Genomic DNA, 15,777 nt, shown 5'->3' with positions numbered 1-15,777 from the left:
CCTCTGGTTCAGATAGATTTGCAGTAGAAAAAATTTATTTATTTATTTATTATTCCAATTTATATACCACCATTCTCCCGAAGGACTCAGGGCGGTTTACAGCCAAATAAAACAATACAAACAATACAAAAGTTAAAAACATATTTTGTTTACAAAACTAATTCAATTTGGCAAAAAATTAAAAACTCCCCATTAAAACTGTTTATACCTACATAAAAATAATACCTACATAAAAATAACTTATTTACACAATGTACAGCTGAATTATAAAAATGCTCCCCATCAGAATTGTGGTTATGATCACATCTTAGTACAAGTTTTTTTTTTTAAAGAAACAATTAGATAAATCAGTGAAGTATACGAGCCTCATTTGTCTAGGGAGAGTCTCAGTCCTCCAGGTCATGGTTGTCCTAAAGGTGCTTTTTTTTCAAGAGGCACCTGCACTTTCTGGTTTTTCTCTGAAGGCGTTTCGCTTCTCATCCAAGAAGCTTCTTCAGCTCTGACTGGATGGTGGAGAACCGAGTCAGAGCTGAAGAAGCTTTTTGGATGAGAAGCGAAACGTCTTCAAAGAAAAACATATGAAGAACGGTTGCAGGAACTGGGTATGTCTAGTTTAATGAAAAGAAGGACTAGGGGAGACATGATAGCTGTGTTCCAATATCTCAGGGGTTGCCACAAAGAAGAGGGAGTCGGGCTGTTCTCCAAAGCACCTGAGGGTAGAACAAGAAGCAATGGGTGGAAACTGATCAAAGAAAGAAGCAACTTAGAACTAAGGAGAAATTTCCTGACAGTTAGAACAATTAATAAGTGGAACGACTTGCCTGCAGAAGTTGTGGATGCTCCAACACTGGAAATTTTAAAGAAAATCTTGGATAACCATCTGTCTGAGATGGGGCAGGTTTTCTTGCCTGGGCAGGGGGTTGGACTAGAAGGCCTCCAAGGTCCCTTCCAACTCTGTTGTTATGTTATGTTATGTTAAAACATAAATTAACATTAAACGTATCTTTTCTTTTATGTACACTGAGAGCATATGCACCAAGACAAATTCCTTGTGTGTCCAATCACACTTGGCCAATAAAATTCTATTCTATTCTATAAAAAAACCAGAAAATCCAGGTGCCCCTTGAAAAAGCAGCATTTGGGATAGGCAGCATTTGTCTTGACTTATGACCACAACTGAGCCCAAACTTTCTGTTGCTAAGTGAGACAGCGGAGTGAGTTCCGCCCCGTTTTACGACATTTCTCACCCCAGCTGTTAAGGGAATCACTGCAGTTGTTAACAACAGGGCTGTTAAGCAAATCTGGCTTCCCATTTGACTTGGGTTGGTCAGAAGGTCGCCAACGGGGGTCACGTGACCCCGGGACACTGCAGCCGTCGTAAATACGAACCAGTGACCAAGCGTCTGAATTTTGATCAATGAGGATGCTGCAATGGTCATTAAGTGTGCAAAACAGTCATAAGTCACTTTGTTCCAGGGCTGCTGTAACTGCGGACGGTCCCTAAGTGAACTGCTGTTAAGTGGAGCAGGGGTCTCCAACCTTGGTCCCTTTAAGACTTGTGGACTTCAACTCCCAGCAAAGCTGGCTGAGGAACTCTGGGAGTTGAAGTCCACAAGTCTTAAAGGGACCAAGGTTGGAGAGACCTGAAGTGGAGGACTACAGGTACCGTAGAAATGTTTTCCCCTTTACCTCTGGAGGAAAGAAAAAAAAAAGACAAGAAGAAGAAAAAGAAGAAAACGTGCAATTTTCCAGTTTTGTCCCTCAACTGTTGTGGGGAGGCTGAGGAACCACACAGCCCGTGGACGAGCGATGAAGTCATCTTCGACTGTGTGTTGTCAGCCCACAAAGGTGAGCCAACCGAGAGGGAGGCGGTGCAGAGGGGGTAGATGGAAAGAATGCCAATAGGAGAGATCATTATTTCAACACGTATTCGTTTTTCACAGTAGGGAGGTGCTGTGGGCACAAGCCAGAGGTTGTGGCTGCGTTATTTTTAAACACATAGTAGGTGTATATTTTTCTCAAAAGGTTTCAATCTCGGTGGCTAATACAGCAGGGAAGCAGCGAACGTGGCTTTGCAGGGGAAATAGGAGCGCCTAGGTATACCTAAAAGGACGCGGTGGCTCAGGGGCTAGGACGCTGAGCTTGTCGATTGAAAGGTTGGCAGCTCAGCGGTTCAAATCCCTAGTGCTGCCGTGTAACGGGGTGAGCTCCCGTTCCTTGTCCCAGCTTCTGCCAACCTAGCAGTTTCGAAAGCATGTAAAAATGCAAGTAGAAAAAATAGGGACCAACTTTGGCGGGAAGGTCACAGCGTTCCGTGCGCCTTTGGCGTTGAGTCATGCCGGCCACATGACCACGGAGACGTCTTCGGACAGCGCTGGCTCTTCGGCTTTGAAACGGAGATGAGCACCACCCCCTAGAGTCAGCAACGACTAGCACGTATGTGCGAGGGGAACCTTTACCTTTACCTTTATGTATACCTAAAAGACTATTCGCTGGGCTAGTCTCAGGTACGAAAGGCTGGGTACACGTGTGAATTGCACAGGGGCAGATAGGATAGCGCTCCAGAGGGTCAACGTCATTGCCTAGAGGATCCTTGGTTGCCCCCTCCCCTCCTTGGAAGAGCTGTATAGCCCCCGCTGCCTTAAGAAAGTTCAAACACAGTCTTAAAGACCCATCTCATCCTGGGCACAGACTTTTATGCATAGAAATCTTCTGCACCTGCTTGGGGTTAGATAAGGATCAACTGAATTCACAAGGAAGTTGGACAAGTTTTGCTTTTGTGGCTACGTAGGGATTCCAGGTTAAGCCCTCTTTTCACTCCACCTCGGATTTTTGCCACTCCATCTTCTACAGCTAGTCCACGTCTAAGTGTTATAGCTACATCCTTCTGGTTATACTGCAGAAGCAGGTAGGTATAGCACTTAGCACAAGACTTATATACCGCTTCACAGTGCTTTCCAGCCCTCTCTAAGCGGTTTGCAGCCTCTTGCCTCCAACAATCTGGGTCCTCATTTGACCCACCTCGGAAAGGATGGAAGGCTGAGTCAACCTTCAGCCGGTCAGGATCGAACTCCCGGCAGTGGGAATGTTTTTTATAGCAATAGCATTAGCATTTACAGTTATATACCGCTTCATAGTAGTTTTTAAAGCCCTTTCTAAGCAGTTTACACAGTCAGCCTGTTGCCCTCAACAATCTGGGTCCTCATTTGACCCACCTCGGAAAGACGGAAAGCTGAGTCAACCTTCAGCCGATGACACTTGAACTGCTGGCAGCGGGCAGCCAGCAGAAGTACTTTGCAGTACTGCCTTCTAACCACCACGGCTCGTGAGTTTTGCCCCATTTTGCAACCTTTCTTGTCCCAGTTGTTAAGTGAATCACTGTGGTTGTTAAGTGAGCAACACAGTTTTTAAGTGAACCTGGCTTCCCTATTGACTTTGCTTGTCAGAAAGTCGTAGAAGGGGATCACGTGACCCCAGGACACTGGGGCCGTCATGAATACGAGCCAAAATACGTTGCCAAGCATCTGAATTTTGACATGATCACGGGGGATGCTGCAATGGTCATAAGTGTGAAAAATGGCCATAAGTCACTTTTCTCAGTGCTGTTGTTACTTCAAATGGTCACTGAGTGAACTGTTGTTCAGTTGAGGACTAGCTGTATTCTGTTCAGTGTTTTTAAACCTTTGACTCATCGAGCTATGTTGGTAAGCAACGAAACATGCCAGTTTTATTGCAGATTAAATACCAGATTATACTGTAACTCTCTATTTGGGAAAAAAAATGCACAATTTGTCCAGGGTGTATGTTTAATATTGAAATATATTCCCAATATATAGAAATGGAGCAGCCTTAAAGGCAATATAATGGGAAGCCAAAATTACACCGTTGCATGGCAACCGGTGATGTACATACGGTGATTTTCACAGAACGAAAACATGGTTTCTATTTCATGCATAAACAACCAAATAGCCTAGCAAAGATAATAACCGAGTCTCTCTTTCTCTCTCTCTTTCTCTTTCTCAACCGGCCAACTCTCCGAGCTTTTGAAAAAGAATTCCGTTCCAGCATTAAAAATATGAAACTGCTTTGTAATCTTTTCGTTAACACTTTGCATACTGAGAAACCTGTCCCAGATTATATTAGATTACAACCGTTAGAATACATTAAAAAAAACTGTACGGGGGGTTGGACTAGATGACCTCCAAGGTCCCTTCCAACTCTGTTACTGTTAGAAATAATAATTCAGTAACTGACAGCCCTGGAATGTTGGCAATCCAAACACAGAGAGGAAGAAAGGGGGTGGGGTGGGGGAGAATTCAGAATTCCTTACGGAAAAAAACGTGTTACGAGAAGCGTAAAGATTGGGGGGGGGGGCCTTCAGCAACATGGGAGAACTCCCAGCAAATCCCACCCAGCCTTCTCCTCCTCTTCCTCACTAATCAAGTGAGATGAAGGACTGGTGGCCCAGGAGATTTTTGCTTCATCATGCCCTTCCTAGGAGGAACCACGTTGAGCGGTGTTGTGATTTCAACTACCGCCCAGAGGAGGTAGACAAATCAACAACCCCATAAATTTGCTGAGTATCTCGCACGGAACCCAAAGCCAGATTTGGTTCCCACCAGCCTAGAAAATGGCATAGGGCCGGGCTATTTACGGGACCGCCTACTGCCACCGACTGCCTCCCCCCGACCCGTGCGTTCTCACAGAGAGGGACTCCTTAGGGTGCCGTCCGCCAGGCAATGTCGGCTGGCGACCCCCAGGGGAAGGGCTTTCTCTGTGGGGGCTCCCACCCTCTGGAACGAGCTTCCCCCAGGACTCCGCCAACTTCCTGACCTTCGAACCTTTCGCCGCGAGCTTAAGACATATCTCTTTATTTGCACAGGACTGGCGTAGGATTTTAGTTTTTAAATTAGGGTTTTATTGTCTTAATGATATTTTAATTTGGGCCAATTTAATAAGTTTTTTAAATATGATTTTTATCTTGTATTTATTCTTGTTCTATTTTACCTGGCTGTAAACCGCCCTGAGTATAAAAATCCAATTAAATAAATAAATAAATAAATAAATAAATAAATAAAATATCTGCCAAGCATTCTGAACTAGGTTCATCATAGAGGCCTCTCGGCTTCCATGAACTCAGGCTGAGTTTTAGAGATGACAAGGTGAGGAAGGAAGGAAGGAAGGAAGGAAGGAAGGAAGGAAGGAAGGAAGGAAGGAAGGAAGGAAGGATCGGGAATATAAACTTGAGAACAGTTCAATAAACTGGATTTTCCAGCTGAATTATATCGGATGAATCTCAACATAAGATATCTGGATAGCTTCAAACCAGAGTTCAAGAGCATCAGCTGATTAGTTGTGGGATAAAACAACAGCTCTGAGTATGGAACTTTCTGCTTAAGAGTAACTCATACCTAGAAATTTATGGAAATTTTCAATAGGAATAGGAGTAGGGGTAAGTGGACTGGAATGGAGTAGAATAGATGGAATTGGAATTAATGGAAATAGAAATATAGAAATAGAATAGAGTGGAATGGAATTAATAAAAGCAGAAACAGAAATACAGAAGAGTAGAGTAGAGTAGAGTGGAATAGAACACAACAGAACTGAAACCCTATATAATTTCAGACAAATGGTTGTCCAATCTCTTCTTAAAACCTCAAATGTTGGAGCACCCAAAACTTCTGGAGGCAAGTTGTTCCACTGTTTAGTTATTCTCGCTGTCAGGAAATTTCTCCTTAATTCCAGGTTGCTTCTCTCCTGGATTAGTTTCCACCCATTGTTTCTTGGCCTGCCTTCAGGTGCTTTGGAGAATAGCCTGACTCCCTCTTCTTTGGGGCAGCCCCTGAGAAATAGGAAGACTGCTATCCTGTCTCCCCTGGTTTTCTTTTCATTAAACTACCCAGTTCCTGCAACCCTTCTTCGTATGTTTTAGCCTCCAGTCCCCTAATCATCTTGGTTGCTCTTCTCTGCACTCTTTCTAGAGTCTCAGCATCTTTTTTATATCGTGGCGACCAAAACTGGATGCAATGTTCCAAGTGTTGTCTTAACAAGCCATTATAAAGTGGTATTAACACTTCACGTGATCTTAATTCTATCCCTCTGTTAATGCAGCCTAGAACTGGGTTGGTTTTGGGGCAGCTGCAGCAGACAGCTGGCTCATGTTTAAATGGTTGTTCTCTAGGCTCCTTGACTCTTTCACCTTTAACTGTGATCCTCCAGCACAGGATGCTTAAAACCTGGTCGCAAGATTAAATTAACCCGAAAGACAGCGAAGAGCATCTCAAAAGCTGGGAGCTGGACTTTGATTCTCTTGCAGCATTATCTGCATCTTGGATCTTGGAGTCCTAGTGGACAACCATTTAGATACGAGCCAGCAGTGTGCAGCAGCTGCCAAAAAAGCCAACACAGTTCTGGGCTGCATAAACAGAGGGATAGAATCAAGATCATGTGAAGTGTTAGTGCCACTTTATAAGGCCTTGGTAAGGCCACACTTGGAATATTGCATCCAGTTTTGGTCACCACGATGTAAAAAAGATGTCTGGAAAGAGTGCAGAGAAGAGCAACCAAGATGATTAGGGGACTGGAGACTAAAACTTATGAAGAACAGTTGCAGGAACTGGGCATGTCTAGTTTAATGAAAAGAAGGACTAGGGGAGACATGATAGCTGTGTTCCAATATCTCAGGGGTTACCACAAAGAAGAGGGAGTCAAACTATTCTCCAAAGCAACTGAGGGCAGGACAAGAAGTAACGGGTGGAAACTAATCAAGGAGAGAAGAAACTTAGAACTAAGGAGAAATTTCCTGACAGTTAAAACAATTAATAAGTGGAACGACTTGCCTTCAGAAGTTGTGAATGCTCCAACACTGGAAATTTTTAAGAAAATGTTGGATAACCATCTGTCTGAGATGGTGTAGGGTTTCCTGCCTGGGCAGGGGGTTGGACTAGAAGGCCTCCAAGGTCCCTTCCAACTCTGTTGTTGTAATTGTTGTTGTTGTTGCTATTATTATTATTATCTGCCATTTTCCAAGCTTAGGGGCTCTGCCATCCCTCTTACCTCCAGAACTCTCGGTGAAGACAGTGAGGGTCTGCCCTCCCACATTTTGCAAAAGGAAAGGGTGGTCCCTCGGTGCACTGATGGATGTTGCCTTCCCCCCGATGTCGTCGATGTTGGCGAGATCTTCGTTCAAGGTGAAGGAGACCTTAAGAGACAGAAACAGCATTTAATATTTATGAGTAAGAAAAGGCTTGATTGGGGGGCTGGCAAGGGTGGGAGACAATTCTCTTCGTTTCCCACCAAAGGAGAGTCCAAGTCTTAACAGCATTTCATCAAAGCAACACGTGGGCGCAAACAGATTAAGGGCCACCATGCAATACAGGTAGGTCCTTGAGTTACAGCCACTCATTTAGTGACCATTCAAAGCAACAACGGCACGGGAAAAAGTGATTTTAATGAACGTTTGTCAGAATTGTGCGTTGTGGCCTGCCAGACTCGGAGGTTGGGGAGGAAAACAGTCCTGGAGCCTGGGGAAGGCTCCGATGGATGCTCTGCGTCGGATGCAGAGAGAGAGCCAGGGGCGTCCGACATTTCCCAGCTGCCTTCCGAGTCGGAGATAAGTGAGGGAGAAGAATAGCTGGGGCCTGTTCCAGATGCGCGTATGCGCAGAGCTGTCAGGAGAGAACAACTGAGGAACAGGACTCAGAAAGAAAGGCACACGTGGACACTGAATGGCCCCTCCCTGGCTGGGGAATAAATAGAAGCTAAAGGGGAGAGTTGTGGTGGGAAACAACCGTTTGGATTTATGCATCGGGATTCCTGTCTCAGAGCCTGCTTGAGAGTGTTTGATTTACAGCTTGGTGGCTGGAAGCTCCCCAGCCTGCTAAGGTCTGTACTTCAGGTAACTCTTGGAAGGATTGTTGTCTGGACTTTTCTGAGTGGGAATGCCATGAATTCCCAGTAGAGGGTTTTTTCGGGACAAGGGTCTGTTTCCTGGTTCTTCTAAGGCTGGGTCAGAACATGCCACATTGTCCATGGTCATAGGATCAAAATTTGGATGCTTGGCAATGGAGATCTATTATTTTTATTTATTTATTAGATTTTTATACCGCCCTTTTCCCGAAGGACTCAGGGCGGTGTACAGCCAGAAAATAAAAAACTCAATATATATACAATTAAAACCAAAATTTAAAACAAAGCAAATTACAAAAAAGGCCAACATTAAAAATTTAAAAATTTAAAACCCTAAAACAATAAAACTCCAATTAAAATTTAATAAAACTATTAAGCTTATTAATCTACAGCTAGATGTCCTCAACAGTTCCTACAGTGACCATTCGTTATGACAGCAGTGGGGGGGAAAAAAGGCATATGACCGTTTTTCTCACTTATGACCTTGGCAGCATCCCCATGATCATGTGATCAAAATTCAGAGGCTTGGCAACTGACTTGTACTTATGACGGTTGCGGGGTCCCGAGGTCACGTGATCCCCTTTTGCGACCTTCCGACAAGCAAAATCAACAGGGAAGCCGGATTCACTTATCAAGCGGGTTACTGCTTTATTAACTGCGGTGATTCACTTAATGACGGTGGCAAGAAAAGTCCTAAAACGGGGCAAAACTGACTTAACAAATGTCATGCTTAGCAACGTAAATTTTGGGCACAATTGTGGTCGTAAGCCAAGGACTACCTGTACCATCTTCTCTAAAATATCTTTGGAGGAGGGCATGAACTATCCCACATAATTGAAGAGATAATCCATAGCTATGTCACATGCAGCCGGAGACATGACTCAGAATAGGGCTGGAAGGGACCTTGGAGATCTTCTAGTCCAGCCCCCTGTTCAAGCAGGAGACCCTATATCATTTCAGACAAATGGCTGTCCAGTCTCTTCTTAAAAACCTCCAGTGACCCATAAGTTGTGGTGGCAAGCTGTTCCACTGGTTAATTGTTCTCACTGCTAGGAAGTTTTTCCTCAATTCCAGGTTGTTTCTCTCCTTCTTTGGTTTCCATCCATTGCTTCTTGTCTGGCCTTCAGGTGCTTTGGAGAGTAATTTGCCCCCCTCCTCTTTGTGGCAGCCCCTCAAATACTGGAAGACTGCTATCATGTCCCCGCTAGTCCTTATTTTCTCTAGACTGGCCAAACCCAAATCCTGCTACCATTCTTCATATGTTTTAACCTCCAGGCCTTTAATCATTCTAGTTGCTCTTCTTGACATTACTAGAATTTCAAGTCCAATTCAACCCCCCAAAAACAATCCTTTATTTTATGGCTAAAAAGCCACCTCAAGAGCCCCTCAAAAATTGCATCTTTTATATATGTGTATATATGAGTGTGTGTGTGTGTTTGTGTGTGTGTGTTTGTGTGTGTGTATAATATCGTTACACCATTGCTGTGAAGGAGAAGCACAGAATTTGATTGCCGTGTAATTCATTCTGATTTAATTCAGTCCAGAATGGCAGATTGAAGATGGCCCATTGTGTCAGAGTTAATGTGTATGGAAATTCAGTTTCTCTGTCTCAGCGTGATTGTTTGGTCTCTCGGCCCTATTAGCCTTTAAAGCCGCCTTCTGAATGGGACCTTGGCTTGAAAATTATTATTATCATTATTGCTTAGCTCTTTCTTTGCCTCCATTTCCCTACCCAGGAAATAAAATAAAAGACTGAGCTAAAGAAACCATCATTTTATTCTGTTTACTATTTTGCAAAAGCTATTTCTAGCCCATTCCTCTCCTTGGGATACGGCAAGTAATCAAATTACGACGTCCAACAAGAAAGCATATGATAATAACAATTGCTACTCCAAAATATCGGCTTCCTTCTTAAAGAAAGCATCTGTTAATTTTTTTTATTATTTTGCTTCCAACGTTTAGAAAATTGGCTTTCATCTTTTTCTTTTCTTTTCTTTTTTTTAAGATGGCCTTATGCATTGTTAAAAGGCGTTTTACAAAAATTCTTGGTTCAAAACACAACAAATCTAGGAATTATAAGAGAGACCACTAAGAGGCTAAGCAAAAATGAATAAAATTCTAAGAAGAAAGGCTATAATGATTCGTGATAGCTCTATATCAAAATACAGGCATGCATAAGGATAATCATTAATCTGTTACTTACTTCTGTTCTTCCTTGATTTCTGTAAAAGAAACAAACAATGTTATTTTAGGGCTATTTTTTTTCTAATAACAACAACACAAGTAATATATTCCCAAAAGATGTTTAAATTTCTATGCAGTTTGATGCTATTTTTATGGGAGGGACAGCTATTTAGGCTGCAAAGAAGTGGCCCCTCTGCATGTTATTGTGGTATGCTTTGCTGAGTTGCGAAGCAAAACAGATGCCTTACATTTTGCAGCCGATTAACTATCATTTCGAGCCTTAAAATTCTGGAGTTCCCAAAGAGCCCTTAGAGGCTGCCCACTTTCTGGAATATGTAAAATACGAACTATCTTACTTGGCAATCCTTAGCTTCCCTACTTCTCCTCTTCCTAAAGCTTTATTCCATTGCTGAGACAGGTATTTTGGGACCTAAAAGAAATGGAGAAGGGAAAAAAAACAATCAAGAAAAATCTACAACAAATAGTAATACATTGGGAATAAACCAGCACCAAGGGCGGATGGAGTTAGCTACAATGGCGATGGATATAGTGTAGGCCTGAAAGAACATGGAGAAAAATCTTCCTACGTGGTCACCAGGAATAGAAGATGATTTGATGGGACACAATCGATCCATGAGCATCTCAAGGTCTCGTTGCTAACAGAGAAATAAGTGGTTTTCAAAACAGGGCAATTTAGTATTTGCTAACACACACATTATGTCATTTCAGAATTTTAAAAGCAGCTTTGGGAAGCCAAAGGCGTACAATAAAAGCTATTGAATGTCATAGTTAGTTTACTTTATTGATTAGCCCATGGGCCCAATCAAAGTGCAGGGTCCCAAACACAAATTATTCCTAAAATCCGATAAAATACAATTTAAAATAGAATTGGAATAAAATACAATTGAAAGTGAAATTGGAATTGGAATAAAGTACAGTTGAAAATGAAATGAGAATAAAATGCAATTGAAAATGAAAGTGGAATACACTTTAAAATGAGATTGGAATAAAATACAATAATTTAATATATGGATAAATAAAATAAAATAAAACAAAATTATATTTTGGTGTCACCCTTACAATCTTCCCCAATCAGTCCCAAATACACCAATCTCAAGGAAACCATTTTACTCAAGTACTATGCCGTATTAAGTGTTGTTTTCAAATTCTGGCCGCACATAAGATACAGTAAGTTGTTTTGATATGGGGCTCCCAATGGGTCATTTGTTTAGTATCTAGACCAAGGTACCTGTCTCTCACCCTCTTATACAGGCAACAATCAGATAGGATGTGCCGCTCCAAATAAAAGCTATTAGTAAACACATAGTTACATCTCTATATAGTTGTCTTAGTCCAGCCACTCACTTAGCAACTGTTCAAAGTTACAACAGACCCCCAAAATTGGACTAAACCCTGATTTGAAGTTTCCATGGCTAGCCACGCCCCCTCCCCGCAGTCATGTGATCGCATTTTGGGAATTTGGCAACTGGTCTGCATTTATTGCCGTTGGCAGCATCCTGCGGTAACATGATGGCAATATACGATGGGTTTTTTTTTTAGCAGAAACTGATATTTATTTCTGGTTTCTATCAAAATCAATGCCCATTGCAGACAATGTCTCACTGAATCTTTTATATCTATCTATGTATCTATCTATGTATCTATCAAATCCCCCTGCAACTCAGACTAACCTGAGCACAACCAAGCCCCCCACCACCCAAACAGAACACACCCCCAGCCAATCAGAGCACAGCCAACCCCACCATCCAATCAGAACACAGCCAAACCCCCACCCAATCAGAACACACCTCCACCCAATCAGAACAAAGCCAAGCTCCCAACCGATCAGTTCAAACCCCCACTAGCAGTTAAAAGGAAGAAACAGCTGCGATCACACATTGCTCCTAGAAACACGAAGCTGTAAACACCAGCCTGAAGATGACAAATGAGACTTCGTCGAAACGTCGCCAAGACACTTTCAATTTTACGTGGGAGAAAACCCGAATAACCAAAGACCTACATATCTATCTATCTATCTATCTATCTATCTATCTATCTATCTATCTATCTATCTATCATCTGTCATCTATCTGCACACACACAAATAAGGAGATGGGTGATGGGAACGATGAGAAGATAAATAATAGTGCAGATTTAGTGAATAGTTTGACAGTGTTGAGGGAATTATTTGTTTAGCAGAGTGATGGCGTTCAGAAAAGAACTGTTTTTGTGTCTAGTTGTTGTGGTGTGCAGTGCTCTATAGCGTCGTTTTGAGGGTAGGAGTTGAAACAGTTTATGTCCAGGATGCGAGGGGTCTGTAAATATTTTCACGGCCCTCTTCTTGATCCGTGCAGTATACAGGTCCTCCATGGAAGGCACTTACACTTCCATAATTCATAATATTCCCATAATATTTCCAACATTTAATTTAATAAAATAAACACGTTTCTTTCCTTTGCTTAGCTTCCCAGCCTTGACAAAGTCAACCGAATGCCACAGAATGCACAGAAATTTGTAGAAAAAATCAGATTTCTGATAGTAGCCAGCCAGGGAAGGCAAGAGTTCAGACAGCAGCAGTGAAACATAATAATAGAATTATTTCACTCTAACACTATCTTCTTTTCTCCAGCCAGTTTATAAAGCACACTGTCTTCATTGAGGCAAATTAAGCAGAATGATCGGTTGCTGTATTAAGTTAACATTGATTTCTGCTCTTGCTTGTAAGAGTGTCTCTCCTCTCGCACGAGGGATGTTTATAGCAAAAGGCTTAAAATTTCTAACACAGGTCATGCAAGAAAAATGGAATTAATAACAGCACAAATCCAATTCTCTAACTGGATCACTCAAGACTCCCTGAAAAAGCACCTTGCTATACTCGACTTACAACAGTTTATTTAGTGACCGTTTCGGCACTGAAAAAGGGGACTTACGACAGTTTTTCACACTTATGACCACTGCAGCATCCCTACAGCCACCTGATCAAAATTCAGATGCTTGGCAACTCACTCAGATTTATGACGGTTGTGGTGTCCCAAGGATCACGTGATCCCCTTTTGCGACCTCCTGAAGCAAAGTCAAGGGGGAAGACAGATTCCTTTAACTACCGTTAACATCTGCTGTGATTCACTTAACGACGGGGGAAAGATAGGTCGTAAAATGGGGCAAAGTTCACTTAACAACTATCTTGCAGAAATTTTGGGCTCAATAGTGGTTGTAAGTCGAGGACTACCTGTAAAGTAATAATAACAAATAGAAGATTCTCCCCCCCCCCAGATTTTGGAGGAGACAAAGAACAGCTAAGGAGCAGAAGCATTAGAAAAACCTTCTGCTATAAACTGACAGGAGAGGAAGCTCTTGATGGTTGTTTAAAAAAAGAGAAACGAATAATCAACCCAACACCCCCCCCCAGATGTATAATAATTTAGTAGCTCCCTTGTTGTAGAATTTCAAGCTGAATTGTACCGAGCAGAATGTTATAAAACAACTGTCACCGTTTGATTCATCTGCATAGTGCTCTTCCTTATGAGGGAGCCCAGAACGATATGTAAAGCCAATAAACCAATAAAACAATCCATCAAACAAACAAGCGACTGGGGGGAAAAAGGAGACAAAGAACAGAGAAAGCTGAGGAATCTTCAGAGCAATTAGCTGGAAAGTCAGATGAGGACAGAATAACAGCATTGGGGAATAGGTTGACCCCCATACTAAGATTAAAACTGAAACCGCAATTAACATAGTTGAATAAAATCAATACACAACACAAGCCACGCTATAATATACTCATACAAAGAAGAACGGTTGCAGGAACTGGGCATGTCTAGTTTAATGAAAAGAAGGACTAGGGGAGACATGTTAGCAGTATTCCAATATCTCAGGGGTTGCCCCAAAGAAGAGGGAGTCAAGCTATTCTCCAAAGCACCTGAGGGTAGAACAAGAAACTGGATCAAGGAGAGAAGCAACCTAGAACTAAGGAGAAATTTCCTGACGGTTAGAACAATTAATCAGTGGAACAACTTGCCTGCAGAAGTTGTAAATGCTCCAACACTGGAAGTTTTTAAGAAAAGATTAGACAACCTTTTGTCTGAAATGCTATAGGGTTTCCTGCCTGAGCAGGGGGTTGGATTAGAAGACCCCCAAGGTCCTTTCCAACTCTGTTATTCGGTTAATGAAAAGAAGGACTAGAGGTGACATAATAGCAGTATTCCAATATCTAAAGGACTGTCACAGAGAAGAATGGGTCAACCTATTCTCCAAACTACCAGAAGGCAGGACAAGAAGCAATGGCTGGAAATGAATCGAGGAGAGAAGCAACCCGGAATTAAGGAGGGATTTCCTGACATTGAGAACAATTAATCAGTGGAACAACTTGCCACCAGAAGTTGTGGGTGCTCCAAAACTGGAGGTTTTTAAGAAGGGACTGGACCATCTTTTGTCTAAAATGTTATAGGACAGTGATGGCTAACCTTTTCGTAGCTGCGTGCCAAAAGCGCATGCATGTGCACCCATAATGCAATGCACATGCAACCACCCCCCCGTGTGCCCCGCCCCCCCTGCATATGCGCACAACCCTGGCCTCATGCATGTGTGTGTGACCCCCGCGGTCCCCCCGTTCATGCACATGTATCTCCAGCATGAGTCCCGCCCACTGCACATGCGCAGCAGGTACCCGAAAACCAGCTGAGTGCTTGCATGGTGGAGCTGAGCTGGGGCGACGGCTCGTGTGCCCGCAGAGAGGGCTCTGCATGCCACTGTGGCACGCATGCCATAGGCTTGCCATCATGGGTATAAGATCTCCTGCTTGAGCAGGGGGTTACACTATAAGACCTCCAAGGTCCCTTCCAATTCTGTTATTCTGTTATTATAAAACATCATCAAAAAAGGACAACGAAGAATGTTCTTTCTGCGCCAACTCAGTAAGCTCAAACTGCCCAAAGAGCTGCTGATCCAATTCTACAGAGGAATTATTGAGTCTGTCATTTGCACCTCCATAACTGTCTGGTTCAGTTCTGCAACCCAACAAGAAAGACACAGACTTCAGAGGATAATTAGAATTGCAGAAAAAAAAATTGCTACCAACCTGCCTTCCATTGAGGACCTGTATACTGGTATCAAGAAGAGGGCTGTGAAAATATTTACAGATCCCTCACATTTATTTATTTATTAATCAAATTTTTATACCGCCCTTCTCCCGAAGGACTCAGGGCGGTTTACAGCCAGATAAAAACACCAAACAAAATAAATACAGAATAAAATACAAGCTAAAAAACTGATTCTGTTATGTATCTTTAAATGTTTCGGCGGGAAACAAGCACGTTGCTGATTGGTTGAAGCCGCCGGTTAAACAATATATAAGGAGAGGTTTTTCCCCAGCCAGGTTGCTGGGTTCACCCTATATTAAAGAGCTGTTGTCACTACCCTGGTCTCCAGCCTCGTTACTTCCCGAACTTAACACTGGCGACGAAGGTGGGATTTCGAGGCTAAGGAGCACCAGAACCGAGCTGAAGCACGGAAGAACCGAACCCAGCAAACCCAGGGCAGAAACGCGGAGATGGCCAGTTACACTCCGCCCGCGCCGTTTGACCCAGCCAGAGAGAAATGGGGAACGTACATGACCCGTTTCGAAAGCTTCCTAAACAAGCGAACTGCAAGGAGTTCAGACAACCGCAAAGGGCATATTTCTTGAGC

At 42.8% G+C, this 15,777-nt stretch overlaps 1 protein-coding gene across 1 annotated transcript in view; it reads right to left on the bottom strand.

Moving 5' to 3' along the window:
* The window catches only part of GTF2F2 (general transcription factor IIF subunit 2), an 80,295-nt gene that overhangs the window by 52,169 nt on the left and 12,349 nt on the right, over nt 1-15,777 (bottom strand). Inside the window, exons 2-4 of the mRNA XM_058186157.1 lie at nt 10,449-10,522; nt 10,112-10,130; nt 7,057-7,201 (exon numbers count right to left, since the gene is read on the bottom strand). Of these exons, the coding sequence (XP_058042140.1) occupies nt 7,057-7,201; nt 10,112-10,130; nt 10,449-10,522 (238 nt within the window). The remainder of the gene's footprint in view (nt 1-7,056; nt 7,202-10,111; nt 10,131-10,448; nt 10,523-15,777) is intronic.

The sequence above is a fragment of the Ahaetulla prasina genome, chromosome 5 (assembly GCF_028640845.1).
Source record: "Ahaetulla prasina isolate Xishuangbanna chromosome 5, ASM2864084v1, whole genome shotgun sequence".
NCBI lineage: Eukaryota > Metazoa > Chordata > Lepidosauria > Squamata > Colubridae > Ahaetulla > Ahaetulla prasina.
This window is presented reverse-complemented; position numbering and strand designations above follow the sequence as displayed.